Here is a 24,541-nt window from a genome sequence, read left to right as displayed (position 1 = left end):
ATCCTGCTGTCTTGAAATAAGTGGCATGTTGTTTTATTTGTGTGATTTTCTTTATTGCTTGCAATTCAACAGCTGAAATCACTCCATATCCAGTGTCCAGTCAATTGTCTCACTAATTAGATGATTAAGTACATATGCTTCAGAAAAGAAAAGAAACCAAAAACATTTCGTCAGTGTCCATTTATATACCTTTTTCGAAAAATAAATGTGTTATATTAGTGATAAGTTTCTTTTGATGCTCGGTGTAAATATATATAGAACACGGTGACGGTCCAAGCTTATCCCAACCCATCAATCACATTGTTCTCGCAAGTGGTATTTAGAATGTAATGTTCAATAACCGGTTACACCTGAAATGTTTTTATACAAAGATCAACTCAGTATTTAACATTTATTCCTGTTACAATAAACATTCATATGTTTTACATTGCACGTTTCTTCTCATTTACACTTATTTGTTTAACACGAATACCGTCTTTGTTTACAAACACGGTTGTTAAACTATTCCATTGTTTACTCATTATTATTATTATTATTATTATTATTATTATTATTATTATTATTATTATTATTATCATTGTCATTATTATTCTCTAGTCCCTAACCATTACCAGAAAAGACTGAACATTAGCATTACCTCTTCTCTTGGAAGATGTGGCAATGTTGAACCCGCCCCTGTGTGTATTTCGGTGTTGTATGTTACGTGTAGTGTGTTAATGTTGGTGTCATTGGTACATGGGATATAAATGGGTCTCTGTAACACGAGTGGTTTAGAATGTATATTTGAATTGCACAGCACTTCACATGCAGGTAAAATGTAATAATATGTGAGCACAGGGAATTGCACCTTACTAATTCACTTGCAGTTGTACCGAGACTCCAATTGAATGATTTGATTAGCAAGTGAGTCTCGATACAGCTGCATAAAAGCAGCATGTTTTCACTCACTCTGGATTGTGTGTTTGGTGAGTGGAGAACGGGTGTGGAGAGGAGAAGGTTTAAACGTAAAGTAAATCATAATATCAGCTCATCGTGTTTGTCTGCGTAGTCCGTTTTGTTTATCTCTATTTTGGTGAAAGTGCCTGTGTTTTGTTTGTCTTAATCTTTTATTTTCTGTCTGTTCAATTAATGCTGAGCGAAAACAATCGCTCAGCTTCACCAAACTCCACCTCTCTGTTTATTTTGTGTTGGTTCCTGTTTCTGGTCTGACGTCACCCACTACAGCCGTCTTTGTGACAGAAGATTACCCTACATACGGCTATAACAAAACCCTTGTCCCATATATGTACAGTGGCTTGTGAAAGTATTGACCCCCCCTTGGCATTTTTCCTATTTTGTTGCCTTACGACCTGGAATTAAAATGGATTTTTTGGGGGTTTGTATCATTTGATTTACACAACATGCCTACCACTTTGAAGATGCAAAATATTTTTTATTGTGAAACAAACAAGACATAAGACAAAAAAACAGAAAACTTGAGCGTGCATAAGTATTCACCCCACCAAAGTCAATACTTTGTAAAGCCACCTTTTGCAGCAATTACAGCTACAAGTCTCTTGGGGTATGTATGTATAAGCTTGGATTGAGGTCTGGGATTTGACTAGGCCATTCCAAGACATTTAAATGTTTCCCCTTAAACCACTCGAGTGTTGCTTTAGCAGTATGCTTAGGGTCATTGTCCTGCTGGAAGGTGAACCTCCGTCCCAGTCTCAAATCTCTGGAAGACTGAAACAGGTTTCCCTCAAGAATTTCCCTGTATTTAGCGCCATCCATCATTCCTTCAATTCTGACCAGTTTCCCAGTCCCTGCCGATGAAAAACATCCCCACAGCATGATGCTGTCACCACCATGCTTCACTGTGGGGATGGTGTTCTCGGGGTGATGAGAGGTGTTGGGTTTGCTTCAGACATAGCGTTTTCCTTGATGGCCAAAAAGCTCAATTTTAGTCTCATCTTACCAGAGTACCTTCTTCCATATGTTTGGGGAGTCTCCCACATGCCTTTTGGTGAACACCAAACGTGTTTGCTTATTTTTTTCTTTAAGCAATGGCTTTTTTCTGGCCACTCTTCCGTAAAGCCCAGCTCTGTGGAGTGTACAGCTTAAAGTGGTCCTATGGACAGATACTCCAATCTCTGCTGTGAAGCTTTGCAGCTCCTTCAGGGTTATCTTTGGTCTCTTTGTTGCCTCTCTGATTAATGCCCTCCTTGCCTGGTCCATGAGTTTTGGTGGGCGGGCCTCTCTTGCCAGGTTTGTTGTGGTGCCATATTCTTTCCATTTTTTAATAATGGCTTTAATGGTGCTCCGTGGGATGTTCAAAGTTTCGGATATTTTTTTATAACCCAACCCTGATCTGTACTTCTCCACAACTTTGTCCCTGACCTGTTTGGAGAGCTCCTTGGTCTTCATGGTGCCACTTGCTTGGTGGTGCCCCTTGCTTAGTGGTGTTACAGACTCTGGGGCCTTTCAGAACAGGTGTATATATACTGACATCATGTGACAGATCATGTGACACTTAGATTGCACACAGGTGGACTTTATTTAACTAATTATGTGACTTCCGAAGGTAATTGGTTGCACCAGATCTTATTTAGAGGCTTAATAGCAAAGGGGGTGAATACATATGCATGCACCACTTTTCCGTTATTTCTTTTTTAGAATTTTTTGAAACAAGTTATTTTTTTCATTTCACTTCACCAATTTGGACTATTTTGTGTATGTCCATTACATGAAATCCAAATAAAAATCCATTTTAATTCCAGGTTGTAAGGCAACAAAATAGGAAAAATGCCAAGGGGGGGTCAGTACTTTCGCAAGCCACTGTAGCTATGGCAACTTCATTAAGGGAAGCTTCCTAATCTAAATGCAGCAATACACCACAATATGTCAAATGCACTTTGCTCAACAACATGCATGATACATAGTAAACCACTGCTCTATCACCAGTAGAATAACATTACCAATGAATAACAGGCATTGAACTATGAGTGAGGGTCTCACCCTCACATTCAATATTGATTCACTGCTGTCGTGGCTAGCAGAGCTTTACGTGAGAAATTGCAAGTGTGAATGAGATCTAGTAGTTGTACTTTTCTTTTTTTTTGCATTAGCGTATCTAATCAGTATTTTTGTCAGTGTATTAGTGTACCATTTAGAAAAAACAGGATATTATATATATATATATATATATATATATATATATATATATATATATATATATATATAAATATATATATGTTGTAGCCAATCTAGCCAATCTGGACTCCCCCACAAACAAATTATCGAGGCAGTGAAATGTGACACATCGGGGACGAATGGGCCATAGGAAATGCTGTTTGATCAAGGCAAACATATTGATCATGGCTCTATAATGATCATAGACTAAAACAAACAAATTCCATGTACAGTAGCTTTGTGCAGGTTGAGTTGTACGATAAGGAGGCTGCTGCTTCCAGTGCTAGGGGCTCACAGGCAGAGCTAGATTGGCTTTTTGCAACCCCGTAGCATGGTCAGGTGCCACATATGTTTCAAATTGGGTAGACAAACCTGTGTAAATTGCTTAATAAGTAAGTAGTATGTCTTCAATCCAATTCTACAGGATAAGGAAGGTGAGCTTGATAATGTATTGTACAAGTAGATTCATAAGTCCTTCCTTGCCTTTGTGCCTTAATATGGAAATGACAGGAGAGCCAGCAAGGCTAACTAAGGACAGGTGGTTCGCCAAGTGGAAAATGCATTTGTCCTGTGGTGCTGTCAGATTTCATCTCTCGTGATTTATTGTTCATATATGTTAAAATGAATATCCATGGATTTCGTTAATTTTTTTAAGATTTAAGAGGAATTTATTTACTGAATTGGGTCGCTGGAGTGCCAGGATTCCAAAGCGACAGCAGCAGAGGAGGGACGGAATAGGAAAAGTTGGAGCAAGGTAGTTTACTTACCGCATACTAAGTAAAATTACTAAATTAAAAAAAAAAAAAAAAAGTTAAATGAAGCAATAATTGAATGATTGAATGTGTTCAGTGCTACAGAGTGAATTTATTGTTATTATTATTTTTTTTAATAACTGGATCATTTTGGAATCTAGTGTCTTACGTTTATTTAAGTCCAGTGACAGATTGACTGGGAGTCACACTGTTCCAAATTGCACTGAATTACTAAGAAGGTATGGGGCTTTATGTAAGGAGTAAACAATGCTACGTGTTGAATCTGTAAAAATAATTCACTGTTTCGAGTACTGATTTTTACACATTTTTAGTTGTTAGTGCCACTTAAAAATGTAATCCTAATTTTGATACTTTTTCGATTTTAATCAGATTCAATTGATTTGTTAATTTGGTAACTGGATTTGTTTTTTGCTCTTTTGTTAAGGTTAGTTCAAGCAGTGAAAAATGTTTGTCTCGTGTGAGTATGAAATCCCACGAACACAGTCAAAACTGTCTGTTGTAAGTGAAGATCGTAGTGATAACTATGTTTTAGATATAGAATATAAATGTGGCATTAGAAAAAATGTAAAAACAAATGGATGTGAACCGGGAACAGAGAGTAAAGTTATTATCATTTTGCCGAACATAAAACAGATGAAGACCTAAATATCATTGCCAGCAATCGGTTTTCGAGCAGTAGGGCCTACTTTGGCAAAATGTGGGTTGTAAGTTTGTTTGAACAGTGGTTAAACGGAATGCAAAAGCTGAGTTTACCTCTAGCGTCCTTTTGATAGAGATGTACCAAGTGATGATGAAAATGCTCTTGTTCCTGAGCCTGTCCAGAAAAATGTGAACTATAAAATAGAAGGGAATGAATGTGTAAGTATGAAAACTTGTAATTCTATTACTTTTATGAAACCGCAAGCCTTTTTGGAAGTTTGAAATGTGTAATAGTGTGAACTAATTGTGGACTAATTGAAGCACAAACAGATTAGTTAATTAACCATATATCTGCCCCGCATTCGCCTTCTCTTCAAAGCCACAGACAATCTCTTCGGAGTGCTTCAGAGCGTGAATTTCTTTAGTTTTTCGAACAATCTAAAACGGTTTGAAAATGGAAGTTGTCAGTGAGAACAAAAGATAAAGTTTTCTCAACAATTGAAAATACTTTTGGTAATGGTTTACAAGATCTTCAATGTGACAGTGAGAAAGAAAATGTAAGCCAGTCATTCGTGGATAATGTAATACTGATATTATGAACTTTGATCATTATGTAGTTGTGCTGTTTTAATTGCTTTTTCTTAAACCAATATAATTGAATTTTATATATATCTATATTTTTTTTTACATGAGTTTAAATCATAAGTCTAATACTACTGTAATTACTACTGTTGCTCTTCAGTTTAATTTAACTCAGTCATTTTGAAGAGCGCTCTGAGAATCGAGCTCTGAAGTTCTAGCAGCCAATAGCTCCGAAATTCATCTTCGAACAACACCACAGAGCACTCCAGGAGTTTATGAATGGTCATTCATACTAATGATACTTTCACTCAAGCTTAATCTGTCCCATTTGCACCACTTGTCTGTTGTAGTTCTTCAGCAAATTGGTGCTTGGAAGTTACACAGCTGTCTTCACTCCTTTTTTTTCAGATTTTAAAAGTGAGAGAAATGCCTTCTGGATTTGATCATTAAAATTATTAGTATGCAGATGAATTCTGTTATGGAGTGCAGCAAGGTGTAGTCCAGAGGAAACAAAGACAAAGTTGCTTCCTGCAAGATTTGCTTTTGCAGGTACCAGGTTGAAGAGAGCAGACCTGTATCTGCTGCTCTCCAAATCTGATTTCTCTCCATCTCTTCTCAATAGATGCTCCAGCTCTTCCAGGCATTCTGCCTGATGTACTGCTGCTACAGAACTAAGATTGAAGCTGTCCATCTGACAGGTTCCACTTTCTGGCTATGTGAGCTAGCAGCAACAAATTAACTGAAGCCTGAATGAGCATCAGCAGTCAGCTGTGTGTGGGGGCAAACTATGGATCTCTCCCTGCCCGGTTGTTATGCAATAGAAGGCACAGTTTTAAGTAATAAAATTGTCTAGCAAGTAATCCTTTAACCAAAAGAAATTCACTGCCATTATCAGAGCGCATTGCTTATTGTATAACAAGTGTTTTCATGTTTAGCATGGCGTCTGTTAGGATGAGCTGTGCAATTCTATTGTATTTCTATTTTCCTGTTGCATACACAATATATTTTAAGTGAATATTACAGACTAGCATTATAACAAATAATGGAGTGACCAAACATTAAAATAGGTCTCACTGAAGTAATTTAATCAAAAGTGCATGTGGCACAACACAAAATACTGTGCATATGGCTGTTTGGAAAGATGACAAACACTGGGCTGGTATTCTTTATAGTCAAAATAGTACATTACAAAAGCTTAACTCATAGTGGAGTCCTCTGTTTTGTCTTTTTTGGATTGACAAAGTCCATTTTGCTATTCTGCATATAGTAGAAGTACAGGTATTTTTGATTCAGTTTACTGGTCAGTTGTTTTGGCTGGAGTTACAGTATACTTCCTGTTGTACTAGTGTTCTGCATTGTGGAGTTATCGTTCCTAGACCTGCAGTGTAACAGTATCTCATGGTGTGTCATCCGGCTTTATTGCAATTGTTAGACAGAACACATATTTCATTAGAAACGGAGGGGCATTATGGCTCACAGTCTGCTCTTTAGTGTTTTCTCAAAGACATTTCAGTCAAATTTCAAAGGCTACTTGGTATAATGATCAATGCTAGTAAAATGCCTTTAAAAACTCATCCTGGTAGTATAGAGCACCAGTATCAATCCTTGGAAGCTGGTGAAGAGCTGAGGTGTACAGCAGGAGTTCACGTGATGTATGAAAGAATAGACTTTGCCGCAGTTCCCAAGGCAGAGGGAAATGTCTGAAGACAACAGCAGTTGGAAGTAATTAGTAGGTTTATTTTTGCTGTTGGACTGTAACCCAGCATGGGCTCTTTTATGTGCTCTAATAGCTGCTTGCTTTAAACTTCTGTACAGAAGCCGATACGGAGGCAGCGTGTAAACCTGCTGCTCACATGGAGACAGCAACTGTTTAGCTTATCAGCAGGTGGGGCAATGACATCACGTCTAATACGAACCTTAGCAGAGTTTACAAAAGTGTTCATAAGCTTTGTGAAGACAACAGTGTTTTGTGTAAAGACCTACAGTCGGGACATTGCATACTGATACAGTAGTATAACATTGCTCCTCCTGATGTCTCAAACGATTATACAGTACATTAGCCTAGACCCTTTGCAATGTTATTTAAATGTTTAAACTGAACTACTCTAACAATAGCTAAATTGGTAAGCTGTACATTTCGTTAATGTTTGTCACAGTAAAAGCATAGCAAAGTGTAATAAAGCACACTGTATTGTAGGTGAGCATTGTAAAGCCCAAAAGATATGGTAAAGTGTACATGTTTAGCCAAGACTAGGAAAACAGCAAATTTATTGGTCAAGGGTTGTTACTTTGTTTTTGTATAGTATGTATTGCAGTGCAATTTCAGAATGTTGGTTGTATTTTTTCATTACATGATTTGGGCTCCTGATTATGTTCTCCTTTTGTGTTCTGTAAATGTAAACTTTAGTTTACTGCTGTTAGAGTGTGTGTGTGTGTGTGTGTGTGTGTGTGTGTGTGTGTGTGTGTGTGTGTGTATGTACAGTATCAGCAGCAAGAAGGGGCTTAATTTTGTTATCCGTTAACTTTAAACAAATAACCTGACTGGAAGTTCTCTGGGGAAAGTGTAGCTAAATAATACAAATTATTTCTTCCCAGAAGCTATTACGCTACAGTAGAAAACCTTTCTATCCAATTTCTGTGTTCTGTTTTTGGTTGTGAATGGGTCTGGATATAATTGCAATTTTAAGTGCAAAGTTAGCTTTCAGAGTGGGTATTGTGTACAGAATTACAGTAATTAACCTTACCATAGTTCTAGCTATAGTAAGCCTGATCTGACCACTTGCTGTACAGTATTTTGTTTCCCCTTTTTGTTTTTGTACTTTTTTTGACAAATACTGTAAATGTAAACTTGGAAGAGTGTCTTGTTGTTCAGGGTTGTATTTACAATTTGTATGCAGCGCTCCTAAAGAAGGTCTTGTAAACCGTGTTGCATGCTTGCTCTTGCACGGCTTGAGGCAGCCATTATAAGAAGGTCTTGTCTGTGTTCAGAGGTTTGAGTCATTAACGTAACTTCTAGTTTTATAGCTAAACTACAAAGACACTATTCTAGAAAGTACTGTTTTATCGTCTTCTATATTTTGTCATTAGTTAAATGGGAATTATTAGGTTGGTTAGTTCTACACAAAAGTGGTACAAGCTTATGTTTGTACTTTTTCTCCTGCAGATATTTGGAGCTTGGGAGTGATTCTTTTCATGTTGGTTTGCGGACAGCCACCTTTTCAGGAAGCTAATGACAGCGAGACTCTCACCATGATCATGGACTGCAAATACACAGTGCCAACACACGTCTCGCAAGACTGCAAAGAGTAAGTGCCGTGGAGCTCTCTTTTGGACCAATACTGCTAATTAGAAAAAATAAAAAAGAAACATTTCTTTTTCAGTCATATTTCAGCTGCTCAATAAGTATCTATAACACAAGACAATGTGCATAGTATAATTCATATTAAAGCAAACAAAACTACATTTTACTTTATGAAGTGGGATGGGAAGCATATAAGCATACAACACAAATTGCTTCCCCACCTCACTTTCTCCAAATCAGCTTGAGTTTACACGGTGCAATGAGGCAGCTTTTTCTGTAAACTTGTTTCAGGAGTGCAAACTTTAGTGCATGCTAACAAATGTACAGGAGCTCAACAAAAAATACTATACGCTCAGGAAGTTATTTATTATAATAGTTCAAATGTAAAGATGTATTTGTAACCTAATGTATAAATTGCCACATTTACAATCCTAGAAATGCCGTATTTTAGTAATTTGAGCCTACAGTTAATATTGTGCCATTTTATAGCACCTTCTACAACTGTCTGTTTGCTTTCAGATGGAAAATGTGTGCATCCAACAATCAGTACAGAGGGAATGAAGCCATACAATCCATATATATGCGTTATCACTGAATCAGACACAGAGCAGTGGGTGTTGACACACTGCACAGGCCAGATGCTAGGGTACCATCAGTGGTAATCCTAGTGGTGGATTTAATAAAAAAAAAGTTAAAAATAAGTTTGCCACACAAGGCAAGCGTTAGTCTCACCTAAAAGAGACATCCCGCTCCAGGAACCTACTGCACTACAAAACCCTCTACTTAGTTTGAGATCAAATCCTCTAAACCAATGGTCCTCAAAGTAATTTTGGCACGGGCATAAATTGATCTTACTTGGCTGTTTGTGGGCACGCTGACTATTGCATAGGTTCAGAGTGCCTTCTTGCAAAATACACTGTGTGTGTGTGTGTGTGTGTCTCTCTCTCTCTCTCTCTCTCTCTCTCTCTCTCTCTCTCTCTCTCTCTCTCTCTCTCTCTCTCTCTCTCTCTCTCTCTCTCTATATATATATATATATATATATATATATATATATATATATATATATATATATATATATATAAGAGTTTTAGCAGGAGTTATTCTTGGCTCACTCTGATAAAGCAAAGTCTCAGGCAGTAATTGTGTGTGCTGTGCTTATTCTTTAAATAATTGACATAAAATATGCAATGCAAATATTTTTAAATAGCATGTTTACACAGATAGCAGTGAATAAACTAAAATTAAGAGGATAGATCGCGTCTCGATTTGTTTCAATTTGACAAATTTGTCAGCACTACTCTGTTTTAAAGATCACTCATCTCCAGTACAATTATTCAGAGAAAGTGGATTTGTAACTAAATATACTACGATGTTTCCCTTGTCTGGTGAATATAGAGGTAGAAAATTAAATTCTACATACTGAAATGTATTATTTTTCTCAATAAGTCTGTGCTTACCTGGCATATTAACACCCCACCTCACGAATGATTGGACAGCTGCGTAAAACTTGGCAGATATTTGACTCTCCTATTGGTTAAACTTATTGTCAGTACCTGTAATTGAAACAGACACAGTTTACGTCCCACCCAGCTAACTTATGATTGGGCTACCGCAGAAACGATGCAGATATTCAATTGGTTGATGGTATCGCAGAAGCCATTCAGGAAAAAAATAAAATAAAATGTTGCGTACGTACAAGCACAGCAAAAGTGAGCAGCACTGTCAACAGACTGCTGTGGCGCTTTTGTTGGGAAAATATGTTTAAAGCTTTCATTATTTTCATACGCTACGACCCGCCAGAAATGTGTTCACGACCCATAATTTAAGAACAGCTGCCGCGGGCACGATGGCCTGGCTTTGTGGGCACCACTTTGAGGATCGCTGCTCTAAACTAACCTACTGCCGTTTCTCCCAAAGTCCTGGCCTCCCGGCGACTCTGAGTTTCCTGACAGCCCTGGCTGGGCAGAGCCTTCACAGACACCGTCTTGCAGTTGAAGGTTTCCGTAGTAGTTATCTTGTGGAGCAGACGCTTTCCTCTTCGATGTAAACACAAGTTTTTGCTCGGCTGTGCCCATGCAGTAGCCTCAAACATTGATGCTTCTGCCTACTTAAATAGGTGAAAGCTCCCTGGCCAATCAGGACCTCCCAATCGGCTCAGCTTTGAGTAAGCCTTCCTGTTTACCAAAGCAGCAGCGCAGCTGAACCCGCCACAGGGACATTCATTTGCAGTTGAGGAGATATTTCTTTTGAAAAGGAGCGAACGTTAATAGTCAACTAAGAAGACCATCCCAAATATCCACTACAAAGGATGTCCTTCAGTTTGATAGAAACTGCCTCTGAGCCCTAGGAGTCACCCAGATGGGTTAAAAAATAGAACATTAGAGACTTGGAGGTAAGAGGCCAAAGAGGAGGGAAAGGACACATTCTTTCACTGTGTAAAAATCTATTTTTCAGATCAATAGATAAGAACTTGAAGTAATCAGTCAGAAATATAAATATTTATATCCAGTTAATCTGTTACCCTTTGAAATTGAAAAAGCATGGATGTGGTATCTCATTTGCATTTTTTGACAATGTTGCATTTAACATAATACAAATTTAAATAAATCAATACAGCAAACTTTTAACAAATTATTGAAAGACAGCTACACATCAAACATAAATTTGAGCTGTTTTGTCTTGATTCAGCATAAAAATAAACCATTAGAGCTGTTAAACTGTTAGCATGAGATCTGATGGCATGATTCTACATGCTGTCATTATGCAAGTAGGGGGTTTAGTGCCCTTATTATGCAGGATCTCTTAAATAAACACAGTAAACCCTGCCAAAATACTGTGTTATTTAAATGGCCAGAATTATGTTTTCAGGTTTTATTAAATGGCCATTGACTCGATTTCAGGACTGTGTAATTTTGGTGACACAGACTCGCCATGTTTTCTTGTGGATGCTCAAAAACAGTACAACGTATGTTCCACTTCCCAGTAACAAAAGATAAACGAAGTTAATGTGTTTTTGGAGTGGTGTGGTGTTTTTTTTTTTTTTTTTTTTTTGGTCCCTCAATGGGAAGCTGGATGACATCAGTCCTGCGTTTGCATGTTGTTCTGGATTGAGTTCTTGACAAGCCTTCTCTGCACTATGTGTCTCTGCTGTAAGTACTACATGTTGATAGCCAGATACCTCCCTCTCTGTGCAGCTGGTAGGAAAGTCACTTTCCAGCCAACCCAGGTCCTCGGGGAGATCTTGACATATCTGGAACTAAATAAAAGCAAGAAAGCCACTTGGCTTACACCTGATATAATTTTGCATTGTAATATACTAGTTATGAAGACCACTGATAACTGCAACCTCATAGATGAATTAAACTGTTTTTATTGCTGTAGGGGTCTGATTCGTCCTAACAGCACAGTGACAGCAACTTAATATTTTTTGTCTGCCCTAAAGATGGCTATGTGCACAAATGTCAGTTATTTGGTAAAACGTATAACTGGGAAATTCAAAAAAACAGCTGTAATTAATGGAAATACCTATACTACGTATTGATAACAAACCAAACCAATGCATTTGTTCTTGCACATAAACAGCATTTAATGCCTGGGGTATTCTATGAATAGTTTCCTACAGTAGGTCATTCCTGTGAATTTCATTAGCTTACTTTCCAATGTCTTCTAAGCATAAGCAGTGATGTTCTGTTGGCAATATTGCTATGTTCCCAGTTTCACTTTTAAAATATTGTCTCATATACAGATGAACCTGTTTTATATCACTTCACTTAATGTCATACCCTGTTTTTATTATCACGATTTTTCAAAAACTATTTGCCACGCACCATTGGTTCTCTGAGAAATTACCTCTCTTAATATCATCTCACAAACCTGCTTATTGTCACGTTTTGTGCAGCTTGTCAAATGCTGCGTGGCCGGGCTTTACTAAGTAACCACAGGATATAATTTAATTTCCAATACAACTAACAACCAATAATCCATCTTGGCTGATAAACCAACATTTTGTGCAGCCTGTCAAATGCTGCGTGTGTGGTCTTAATGGGATACAGTTTAGTTACAAAACACCAACATCACCAGATTTTTCTTGATTTAACAAAAAAATACCAAGTGCAATGCCTTATTGATAGCTCTCATCAGTTGAGAATTCATTCTTTTTTAGATAATGACAGAAACTGTCTCATTCCAGTTAGTGATACAAAACGTATTTGTCCTGTAATAAACCGTATGCATTTGTTTAAATGTAAAGAATGACGAAATGTAAGGTATTAAAACACTGCTCTTTTAATTCATCATTAGTTTTTTCTTTGTTTTTTCTCACTCATAATGTACACTTACAATTAAAACAGTAGAACCTTTCAAATGATTTGGCAGTTTGGGACATAAACAGAACTGACACACTTTTTCTGTTATTTTTCGCTTTAGTTGTCTTTTGAGTGGCATCCCCTGCTACTGTGTAGTTACATGCATATTAAACTGACATGAAGCTGCATATTACGTAGAGGGATTTTGCGGAATCAGATGCTGACTGGCACATATTTATTATGCATGTTCATGCTTATGATAGGGGTTTGAATTTAAAGCTTGTCCAGAGATGAAATATTACTAAAAGGAATTCTACATATCTGAATGCTGCTGTAAATAGCCAATTGATCAAAGGTCACAACTAAATTCTGCAACCTATCACATTATAATTGCGCTTTTAGTTAAACTGTGATCTGAGGATGGCGTCTTACGGCCTTTTCATATTGTACTTGGACAAACTCTGTTTGTATGCCCAAGTGAACCGAGACCTCTTCCTGTACGCTTTAATTAAAACAAGTCCTTAAGCTCTTAAAACTAAGTGTTAATGGTTGCATTGCTTGCTGCCCTGACTGAATTCTTGATACAATTACTTTGAGTCCAGCATGTACAGTATATACAGTAGTTGTCACAGGCTTGAGAATGTCGTGTTTCGAGAAAATCAGAATCTCAAATGTGACTAGAACTGTAATTGCCAGGAGCAAAGCTAAATGAAGCAGCTGGCGTCAAGAGAGGTCTGAGCCAACAAATATACCCAGCAACCAAAATTAGTTTAGTTTTGGATCATTTTCTTTGAAAAGGACCAATCTATTGATTTATAAAAGCATGAAGTTGGTAAAAATAAATTAAATGATGGAAAGCCCTTTTTGTGTTATTTTTCTTGAACATAGGAGCTTTCTAAGAGGTACAAGCTTAGGTCCTTCTAATAAAAAATAAAGTACCAGAAAGGAGAGTATAATGTTTTTTACTTTGTGATGAAAGTTAGCATATAGTTGCATACAATACACTAGTACCGTGTTTAATACCAAGTAAATAGATTTACAGAATATTTGGATGTAGTGTGTTTTGGTCAAACAAAGAAGTGTTGACTAGTAGAAATTGGATGTAACAATTGGATGAATACCTGTTTCTATGTAAATGGCATGCATTTGTTATAAAAATGCATCAAATTCTTATCTGACTTTGCTGTGCAACTCGGTTACAGTAATGCAGTTTCCAGCTGTGGAGCGCTCACAGGAGGTTTAAAATGGGTTTATTGTCATCACTCTACTTCATATTAAATATAAACAGATGGGTTCAATCTTGCACTTTGTTCTTTTTTATTCAACTCAGGCCAGCTTGCCTTATAAGGTGCTCCTAATAGTATGGTAGGCAGAAAATCTGATGTAAGGAAAACAAACAGTGGTCCCCAAGAGAGTTGGGTTGGGGGAGGTATTGTACTCCTTCCAAAACAGAAATCTTGGAAGGAATTTAATCTTTTAAATGGCTTAAACAGCTTGTAGCATAATAATTGGTCACAGGGCTTCTGCAAGTTCAAATGTTTGAGTGGGCGGTGAAGGACGGGGGTTTTAGTAAATTACTGTGGAAGTGGTCAAAGAAGGTTATTTAAAGGGTGTTCTCTGTACTAATGCAGTTTCTGGTGCTGTTAACGTATCAGCAGTTTAAAAATGTTACTTTCATACTGTTAATTAATACCTTATTTTAAGGAGGTACGAGTCATAGAAGCTACTCCAAAGCTGTGCATGCTTTGATATAGACTGGCCTGGCTGATGCAAGATGCACTTGGTTAGCTTTATCCTTATCAGTCAGTGCATGGTACTCAAAATTGTATTGATGCCATCAGCTGTCATCAGGCTTCATCAGCAATCTTCTGAGGGATACAATTCTTGCTGCCTGAAAAGATAGGTCAAGTTTGTTTGTTTGTTTGTTTGTTTGTTTTTTAATCCTGGCTGCGTACAGTATTGTAGGACCTATTATGACATCGCAGACTTAATAGAAATGTCTGTGAGCTTCCGCTCCGTTCTGAATAGGTTTTGTTAGTTACTGACATGTTGCAGAGGATAAAGCAGATGAGAGGTGACAGGAGAGTGGGACGGACTCTTTAAGCCTGCAGTACTTCAGTTATAGAATCTCTGAAGAGAGTCGGGCACATAGGCAGGTGGAGTTGTCAGGGTGGGCAAAACTCAAACACTGGCAGTACATTAAGAATTAAAACAAGAAGGAAGACAATTCTAAGATGACTCAAGCTAAAAATAGCATGCTGAAGTTAGTCCATATGTTTCCTACTGTACAATATCTTCAACGGTGCATAAATCTCTAGGATAGATACATGGGGGACTTGAACCTGTAACTTGCCAAACAATTGAAGTCTATTTCCCATATTTCTGATATGGTTCATTTCCAGCTCTGCAGAACGTCCTTATGCAACACAGTACTGAGTTTAACCAAGTCTTAGACATACTCTTTTTTATTGGAATTTTATCTTCTTAGTTGCATTTTCGAAGGTTCTGTTTTAAACACTGAAGGAATAGAAAGAAAATAAAAATGCAAAAAGATTGTCGACATTTTTCAACATGATGTACATTTAAATGCAACAGGTTTGGCTTTACTGTTTTACTCATTTATGAGCTGTGTTCCTTACAGTACATCTACAGCTTGTTCACAGAAGCTGAAGGTGTTGTCAATTTTAGTTTATCTGCATTGCCGACAGTGGCCAGTAAGCAGGACAAGATTCAGCTTTGTGTTGTAATAATTGACTCGAGTCCACCTATATCATTAAGCTAAGCAAGTTGCATCCTGTTAATGTGAGGCTGTTTTTCAACCACAATTGATGGAACAGCCAGATATATAAAGGAGCTACCTCCTAGCACACTCAGTGCACAGTGATTGCTAGTCCCAGCAGGGAAACATGTTGGTTCATTAACTTTACCCAGCAGTGTTTGAACCCAATACGACTGTCTGTGTGGCAGGGATCTTTTTTAATAGTGTTCTTTTGATCTTTTGGCAGTCTAATTAACCGGATGTTGCAGAGAGACCCTAAAAGGAGAGCCTCTTTAGAAGAGATAGAGAACCATGCCTGGCTCCAGGGAGTGGACCCTTCTCCAGCAACCAAATACAACATCCCCCTGGTCTCCTACAAGAACCTCTCGGAGGAGGAGCACAACGGGATTATCCAGCGCATGGTGCTGGGGGACATCGCTGACCGTGACACCATTGTTGAGTAAGTCATGCTTAGGCAGAAATATTTATTAACATACTAAGTCACCCAGCCCTTTCCTGAGAGTATAAATGGAGTACACGATTTTTCCTAGATGTCAGAAAAAAGGGGTACCAACAACCACATACCCGACGTGGCTAATGGAAGTTATTCAGAAAATCTGCTTCCTCACTATATTAACCCGTCAGTCACATAATGGCAGTGTCATGAATACACCTGGTTAATGCAAAACTGTAAAATTAAACGAAGGAAATTGATTCATAACAGCCCTTTTGAGTGCCTCCTCCTTCAGAAAATAGAAAATAAGCAGCCAGACATGGTTGCATTGTTATATACATACAAATGATTTATATTCTTTTTGTTAAAGGCAAACGCATAACCCATCCTTTTTACAGTTAATTCCTGCTTGGTGTATGCTGCCACTGTTAAAACTTCTCGTGTTAGCAGTGTCACAAGTACAATAGGTAGCCTCTATTATAAGGTTGTCATAAATCTTGCATCCCCTGTCATCACCGAGAGGTATAATTGAAAAGTGGGGAAAAACACTTTATTGGATTTACTTCAGCCCTATTGATACATCTGACTGTTTTGTGTTATTTGCGGAAATTTTTACACAATAACATATGTATTCATTTGAAATATCTTTATTTTGTAATCTGCATGAGAAAATAAGTTTCCCTTCTTTCTGGTAGCTATTTGTGAGTGTCAGGAGCGCTTTTCAGAAATGTTAACTGATACAGAGGGGTGGAGAACATGCAAAAACCTTGTTGGTCCAATGTCCTTTTTGCCTAGAAAAGTCTCATCAGTTTCACTTGTTCTCTTCCTTAGGGCTTTGGAAACCAACAAATACAATCACATCACCGCTACTTACTTTCTACTTGCCGAAAGGATTCTGAGAGAGAAGCAAGAGAAAGAAATCCAGAACCGCTCTGCCAGCCCTAGCAATATCAAAGCGCAGTTCAGGTAAAAGTCAATATCCTCTTTTGAATATTCTGCATCTGAAATCAAGTGCAGGAACGTCCTGGTGCTGTGGTTGGAATAAAATATGGGTAAATTTTCAAGGCATCACCAGGTTAACTTATTATATATTTTATTTGAAAACAAAACAAAGAAACAGGTTTGTAAATTCCACATTCTGCTGTTGGCAGTCAACTCCTAAAGGATTTCCAGACAGCCTCTAAAAATTACAAAGTGTCAGAGGGCCTAATGTAACACCAACTTCTGTCAAAATAAAGGAAGGGGAACAATCACCAGAAGGTATATGTTTAAAAAGGGGGAAAAGTGTCAAGCTAAGAGACAGTGTTCCATAGATAAATTTCCCTTTCAATTCGAAGACAACCACCAACAATACTTTTGGGATATGCCTGCCACAGGTCAGGTATTCACTGAGCACTGAGCATATCAGAGCTGCTGATCGGCCCCTCCAGGGAGTGATGTCCTCGTTCCTGCCTTCCGACAGAACAAATAGTCACTCCACGGAGCTCATGTCCTTTTTTGCTTCTCACCATGGTAAGGTAAGGTGTCACTCGAGTTTACTGGAGTTCACCTGCTTTATTTTAAGAAAATTTTGCTGGAAGTCAGTTTGCCCTGGAATCAGTAACTCAGCTTCTGTGAACTGAGCTATAATCGTTGCGCAACTGCTCTTTGTTAAATCCTTCTACTTTCTAGCCCCGCAGCATCGGCTGTTGTGTGTGTTTTTCTCCTGCTATTTGCGGCTAAAGAAAAAAAAAAACGAGCAATTTCCTCCACCGTGGCCCGGCTATGGCCCACCCGACAACATGTGCTTCCTTCACCGGGCCTGGTTCTACCTTTCCCCGCTGTTGTAGACTTCACCGTCTGTCTCGGCCAGCCCACCGCAGTGCACTGGGCCTTCAAAAAATAAATAAATAAATAAATAAATAAATAAAATAAAACGGTAGTACCCTGTTTTTTCTTAACTGTCTCTAAGCATTTCAGCCCGCCTACCGCAGCTCTTTGAGCCTGTGTTCCACTCCAGTGTACTTCTTGATATTGCTGTCCCTTTGCCTAACCACAGCGACTTGAGCCTGTGTATCCACCCTGGCGTATGCTACGCGCTACCCCGGGTTGTGTGACTGCATGCGGTTAGGGCTGGGTGTCTGTCCCCAATACCCTCGCTGCTTGCACCCATCATCGTTCCTTGGTGCTTCAGCGCCCCTGCACTTCAGTACTCAGAAGTTAAGTGCCCCTCGGTGCTTCGGTGCCCCTGGTGTCCCAGTGTTGTGCGCGCCCTCTGTGCTTCGGGTTGTCAAATTTCTGGTCCTCAGATCCTTGGTGCACACGGTGCCCTCTGTGTTTTGGCTTTTTTGGTGCTTCGACGCTCCAAAGCACATGCCCCGGAACTGACGCCGTTTTTACCAGTGGTCACCTTTACCACTGCAAGGTAGTGGAGCGCATTTGGGTGCACGACGGAAACGAGTCACTGACCCCTCCTTTTTATTTGGAGGAGGATCAAAGACTAAACTTCCGCTGCTCGGTTTGGGCATTGAGATGTTAAGTTGACAGGTCGAGAGCTCTGCGTTAGTTATGGTTTAAGGACCCTTGATCAAGCCCTCTCAAAGCAGCTGCTGTCTCACTGGATTGTGGACACAGTTTCGACTGCATATACTAATGCTGGCCTACCCCCACTTGGACAGGTAGCCGTGCACTCTACCAGAGGAGTGGCTACATCATTGTCCCGATATATGTACTGTGGCTAGCTGGGCTACCCCACATACTTTCACTAGGGTTTATCCCTGTATGCCATTAGGCAAAAGGGTCCTTGAGGTTGCATGCTTGCACCGCTACCCGTGGTTTTGGTCTCGAGATGTCCCTCGTCTGTCTCCGCTCACGCTCCCTTGTGGTGGCTTTGGTATACTTCCCAAAAGTATTGCTGGTGGTCGTCTTCGAATTGAAAGGGAACTTTAGGGTACTGATGTAACCCTGGTTCCCTGAAAAAGAAGACGACAACCACCAGCCTGCGAGGTCGTGTCGGTTACCTTCGTGAGTTTGATGCAAAAGAAGAAGCGAGCTCCGTGGAGTGACTATTAGGCGGGACCGAGGACGTCACTCCCCAGAGGGGCCTTTCGGCAGCTGTCATATAAAATGCTCAGTGAATACCTGACCTGTGGCAGGCACATCCCCAAAGTATTGGTGGTGGTCGACTTCTCTTTCAGGGAACCAGGGTTACATTCGTAACCTAACGTTTTTCAGCATTCCATTCCACACTTTACTGGTTTCACAGCTGCCTCGGCAGGATAGAAATCTGAGTTCTAGGAAAGATGGAAAGAGTGGTTGGGATGTCTGTGCACAATGTAGGCTCACACTAGCAGTTTGTTTTTAAAGAGTCTGAGTTTGCGGCAGGTCTCATACAGGAGAGCCTAGAGATTAAATTGCTGATTTTTAGTATTGTGTCTGTCGCCTTGTTTCTGAACTTTATAAGCATGCAGTCCTGCTGAAAACATTGTTCTCGAAAAACATCATGACAGGTTTTGATAGTAAGTGCTGTGTAGTGTTACAGTATTTCACCTTGTACAAATCTGTTTAACCTTTCCCTGCTCAAATCTTAAGAGATACAGGCTCTTTGATTTATAAAATGAAATCCAGCCCCATTCAGCAGTACTGATATGCAAGCCACTAAGCTGTAGAGTCTGACTGAATTGATTTGGATAAGAGCAGCACAAAACAAACAAAAGAGACAGCTATTGTACCAGAAAATGGTCCACCATAATGGAAGATGAAAATTAATTCAGTCAGCAGTGACATTAGGGTTGTCTGTTTGGCACAGAGCTGATGGAATGGGACTTGGCTGTAACAAAGACGCCCATTCTGAAATTTAGACTAGCATTGTGGCTTCAATTTAAACAAACAAAAAAAACAATTTTTCTATTGGTGAACTGACAGTAATTATTTTCACAGCTGCTTTTATGTTTGACTATTAATCAGGGGTGGGACAGTGTGCATGTGCAGCATAGACAGTGCTATGCAAAGATGAATTGTGCTGTTGATGATCATACAACTGATACATATTCAAGGTTTTTAATTATCTGATGACTTGGTAAAGCTGTGATACAAACTTATAGCTAATAATTTATTTTGCTTGCATGCGTTCTGGTTTGGAACCTGGCACCGCACCTATATATTTTAGTAATCCAAGATGTCATTGTCATTGCTCTGTACAAAGCAGCAACATTTTACTATTGTAGCTGCAGTTCCATAAAAAAAAATGGGTTGGGTTGATTTAATAAAATTTTTTTTTTTTTTTTTTTTTAATTCTCGCACATAGGCAATCTTGGCCAACAAAGATCGACATGCACCAAGATCTTGAGGACAGCCTTGCAGCTTCTTCCATCTCTCACTCAAGTATCCCACAGTCGCCAGCCCGCAGTGCTGAGAATCTGCTCAACGGGCACCGTAGCAAAACACTGCTGGAACTGGGGAGACGGGAAGAGGTGGCACAGTCCTCGGTCTCCGCAGGCACCTCCTCGATACTCTCCTCCCTAACCACCACCACCTCCCTGAAAAGCGCTGCTGCCGCCGCGGCCACCAGCCAAAGCCGCACATGTCTCTTTCGGGTGGAGGAGGATGAGGAAGAGGATGAGGAAGAGCAACACCTGGCCCAGCTCCCCACCCAGGTGGTCCTACGGCGCAAGCCCTCCATCACCAACCGGCTGACGTCCCGCAAAAGTGCGCCGGTCCTTAACCAGATCTTTGAAGAGGAGGGTGAGTCTGATGATGACTTCGATATGGACGAAAGCCTGCCGCCCAAGCTGAGCCGTCTCAAGATGAACGTTGCCTCGCCGGGCACTGTCCACAAGCGTTACCACCGTCGGAAAAGCCAGGGCCGTGGCTCGAGCTGCAGCAGCTCCGAGACCAGTGATGATGACTCAGAGAGCCACCGCCGCCGACTGGATAAGGAAACTGGCTTTGCCTATTCCTGGAACCGGCGGGATAGCAGTGAGGGCCCGCCTGGCAACCCAGGAGGGAATGGAGGTGGTGGAGGAGGAAGTGGACAGAGCAAACCCCCTGGGGAGGGCAACCCAGGCCCAGATAGGGGCAGCCCAACTGGAGGTGGAGGCAGCAAAGGTGGAGAGGGCAGCCCTTCTAGCAGTTCCAGCGGTGGCAGTACAAACAACACTTCGGGCTCCACCCGCAGCTGCTCGCATTCCTCCCCTTCGCACAAGACCGCTGGTGAGCTGGTGGAAAGCCTGAAGCTCATGAGTCTCTGTCTGAGCTCCCAGTTTCATGTTGGTGGCAATAGTGGTCTTGGGGCCAGCAAGTACATCATAGACCCTCAGAACAACCTGACCTTCCCCAGCGTCAAGGTGCAGGAGAAGTCCACCTGGAAGATGTGCATCGGCTCCAATGGGAGCCTGAACAAGACTTTTTCTCCCACTACCACAGCCCTTTGTGTCGGCCTGGGTGGCCCTAAATCTTATCACGACCAAACGACTGCAACCCTCAATGAGCTGGAACTGGCCAAGGAGAACAACATGAACTTGAAGAACAACATCCTGCAGCTACCTCTCTGTGAAAAGACCATCTCTGTGAACATTCAGCGGAACCCTAAGGATGGGCTGCTTTGTACCTCAAGTCAAACCAGCTGCTGTCAAGTGATATGACAACCATCTCTGTAGCATTCTCTTACTTGACAGTACACTCTTTCAGTTCAGAACTATGAATAACCTCTCTTTAAACATCCTTTTTTATTTTTGTCAAGTTTTTACACAGGCTTCAAGAGTTATTTATTGTGTATATAATTTGCTGAGTAGATCGACAATGCATGAAGAGGTGCATGCTGCTAGTGTTTTTTGTTTTCTCACCTCCAAGTAAGGACCCCCCCTATTCCTCCCCTTTTTTAAGCTTTGTGTTTAGTTTGTAGGGTTCCCAACCAAAGGGGTGGAATGAAACCTGGGCTCGAAAGTTTTGTAGTTGAAATACGAAATTAAAAAATAAGTTGGCACTTGATAGCTTTATGAGCAAGCTTAGAAAATGCTAATTGGGAACTGATCAGCCCATGGTTTTGACACCCATGCTTTGTGGAATATATGTGGTAAGAGCTGTTAGGATGGAGAACCAAAGCAATAAAGCGAGACCTTGACAAGCCCTTGAGAGCGCTTCTGATATTCCAAGGCTTTCACAAGTTAAACATGGAAGGAAAGTCAGTACAGTAATCTTAATATTGATTTGAACTCCACACTGATGTCTTAAATTGCCATTTTGTGCAATTGACCAATCGATTTAAAGAAAACAAATGCCTCTGTGATAAGAGCTGAAATATTACATTTTACCATGACAGACGCAACTAATCGTGCTGTTACTTGAAATTGCACACAGACAATCTTTGTTTTAAACATGATCTAAATTAAAGTTTGGTTTTTAGTTGCTGATGAAATAAGGATATACCAATTTTATTTCTCATAGCAGTAATACTTGGTCACTTCCCGAAATCCCCTTTAACCTTACTCGCTCATACTTCACAGATTTCAGTAAGTGCATTTTTTGTCAGTTAAAAATGCCTTTTTTCATCAGCAGTGGATCTTTGCTATATAACTAGAACTGTGTGTGGTGAAACAATAATATTATAAAAACATTTAAAGAAACTGGCTATGTTTTGACCCGTAATGTAAATTATTACACAATAAGGTATCCCATACAATGAACAGGTCTGTGCACCAAAAAACAAGAACTTAAAAAGCATAGCTCAGTACTGTCATTTTTTTTAATGATGCCATATTGTAAAAGCACTTCTACTATGGTTGTGCAGATGTGATAAACATCCCCTTATATATTTATGATCATACCTTTATCTTTTTTCAATTATATTCTAATTTAATTGTAATTATGTGGGGAAACCAGTTGCAGTATTAGATAATTGTCTCATGCACTGTTTTGAATGAGAGGGCAGTAGCAGGAGTCAGAGTTACAGCTGTAAAGTGAAGGTGAGAAATATAGCAATGGTCCATTGCATTTAAAAATATGTACTTGTGGCTATTTATTGTATATGTATCCCCGTTCCTACTGTATACAACACCACTGACCTTGGTGTCTGCTGGAAGAGAGCAGAGGTTACCAACAGCCACTGCCAATCACTGACTTCTCCTGTTCAGATATCTAAAGTTTTAGTTTCGCTCCACATCAACCCGAGCCACTGCTATAAAAATATATAGGCACCGTACAGTCTCACAGTCCTCTTTGACAAAGAAGTATTGAGTTGATAAGCTGCAATGAACAGACTTGGTACAAAGACCACTGATGGCAGAACCATTCTTTCGATAAAATGTTTGCATTTTAGTGCCTACATCGGAACCTACAGTACAGGAAGGGTTGATAAGCTATGAATAGGAGGGTGTTCCCACTTTTTTTGTTTTCCATTTGCACACTCTCCAGCTGTGAGCCCCCCCTCCCCCCTCTTAAAAAAAAATAAAAATAAAAATAATAGTTTGTGTAGGAAAAAGAGTAAACTGTCTACCAGTGTATACTGTGCCAGAATGTTTCTTTGAAAGTGTGCCAATGAACATGGGTTCAGGGAGCCTTCAGCTATTGTTGCCTGCTTGTCCCAGCTGGAGTTCCTCCACTGGTAATCTGAGAAATGGGAGTGAGACAGCAAACATATTTTTAAATGATATTCTCAGAATGAGACTCAATATAGTGAATGATGACTCAAGATCCCTTTTAGCACTAAACACGCTGAATTAAAACCATTACTCGGAGTGTGTACTATTTTTTTGAGGGTTTAATTTTTTTAAAACTAATTTTAGCCTTTTTCAAGAAGTTCTAATATAATAATATCTAACGTACACTGCACCTCAGTTATTTTTTTAACACAATATTTCTTAAAGACTAGTTTTAAAACAAGAGTGTTAATATGTAGATTCTAGCCTTTTTTTAAGTACACAGTTCATTAACTTGTCTCAGAGGTCAGCTGAATAATGGTTTTAGTGTGGGGTTTTGTTTTTTGTTAGTTTGTTTAAGAGCCAAAAAGTAGCATGTTTCTCTAGGCAACAATATGGCTATAGTGGTGCTATCATTTTTATTTAATTTCAGGTCTTAGTTCAGTGCACGAGTACAAGCTTAGAGTTAACTTGAGTAATTTGGTGTGGAAGGGGCAGACCTTTCAGTGAGGGCAGATGGCACCTGATTGGCAGTGTTCAATAGAGGTATAAAAGATAATTAAAATAATGCCTTCATTAAATGGGCTGCTTGCAATTCTTGTGAGCGTTACTTAATTGAAATGCTTAAAGAATCAAAATAGAGAAATTGTTATATTAAAAGGGCATTGGCAATAATCTATATGTTGCAGCTATCTGTAAATATATCTATCTATCTATCTATCTATCTATCTATCTATCTATATATATATATATATATATATATATATATATATATATATATATATATATATATATATATATTTTATATTATTTAACATGTACAGCCTTGGAATGGCACTTTTTGAAAAAAGAAAAAAAAATCCTGTGTTTTTGTTTTTAAACAAAGGTCTGTAAATACAGATGTATATATGGTGCATTACATTTAGAACAGTAGTGTTGACCATAA

At 39.4% G+C, this 24,541-nt stretch overlaps 1 protein-coding gene across 2 annotated transcripts in view; it reads left to right on the top strand.

Annotated features, from left to right (window-relative positions):
- LOC121313359 (SNF-related serine/threonine-protein kinase-like) overlaps nucleotides 1–24,312 on the top strand; it is a 52,465-nt gene extending 28,153 nt beyond the window's left edge. For both annotated transcript variants that reach the window (XM_041245779.1, XM_041245780.1), the window contains exons 3-6: nucleotides 8,329–8,470; nucleotides 15,776–15,988; nucleotides 16,814–16,948; nucleotides 20,268–24,312. In XM_041245779.1, coding sequence (XP_041101713.1) covers nucleotides 8,329–8,470; nucleotides 15,776–15,988; nucleotides 16,814–16,948; nucleotides 20,268–21,603 — 1,826 coding nt within the window. In that variant the 3' untranslated portion in view covers nucleotides 21,604–24,312. The remainder of the gene's footprint in view (nucleotides 1–8,328; nucleotides 8,471–15,775; nucleotides 15,989–16,813; nucleotides 16,949–20,267) is intronic.
- The last annotated feature ends 229 nt before the right edge of the window (nucleotides 24,313–24,541 follow it).

This window comes from Polyodon spathula, chromosome 3 (genome assembly GCF_017654505.1).
Source record: "Polyodon spathula isolate WHYD16114869_AA chromosome 3, ASM1765450v1, whole genome shotgun sequence".
Classification (NCBI taxonomy): Eukaryota; Metazoa; Chordata; class Actinopteri; order Acipenseriformes; family Polyodontidae; genus Polyodon; species Polyodon spathula.
Note: the sequence above shows the minus strand (reverse complement) of the source record. Positions and strands in the feature narration are given on the sequence as shown.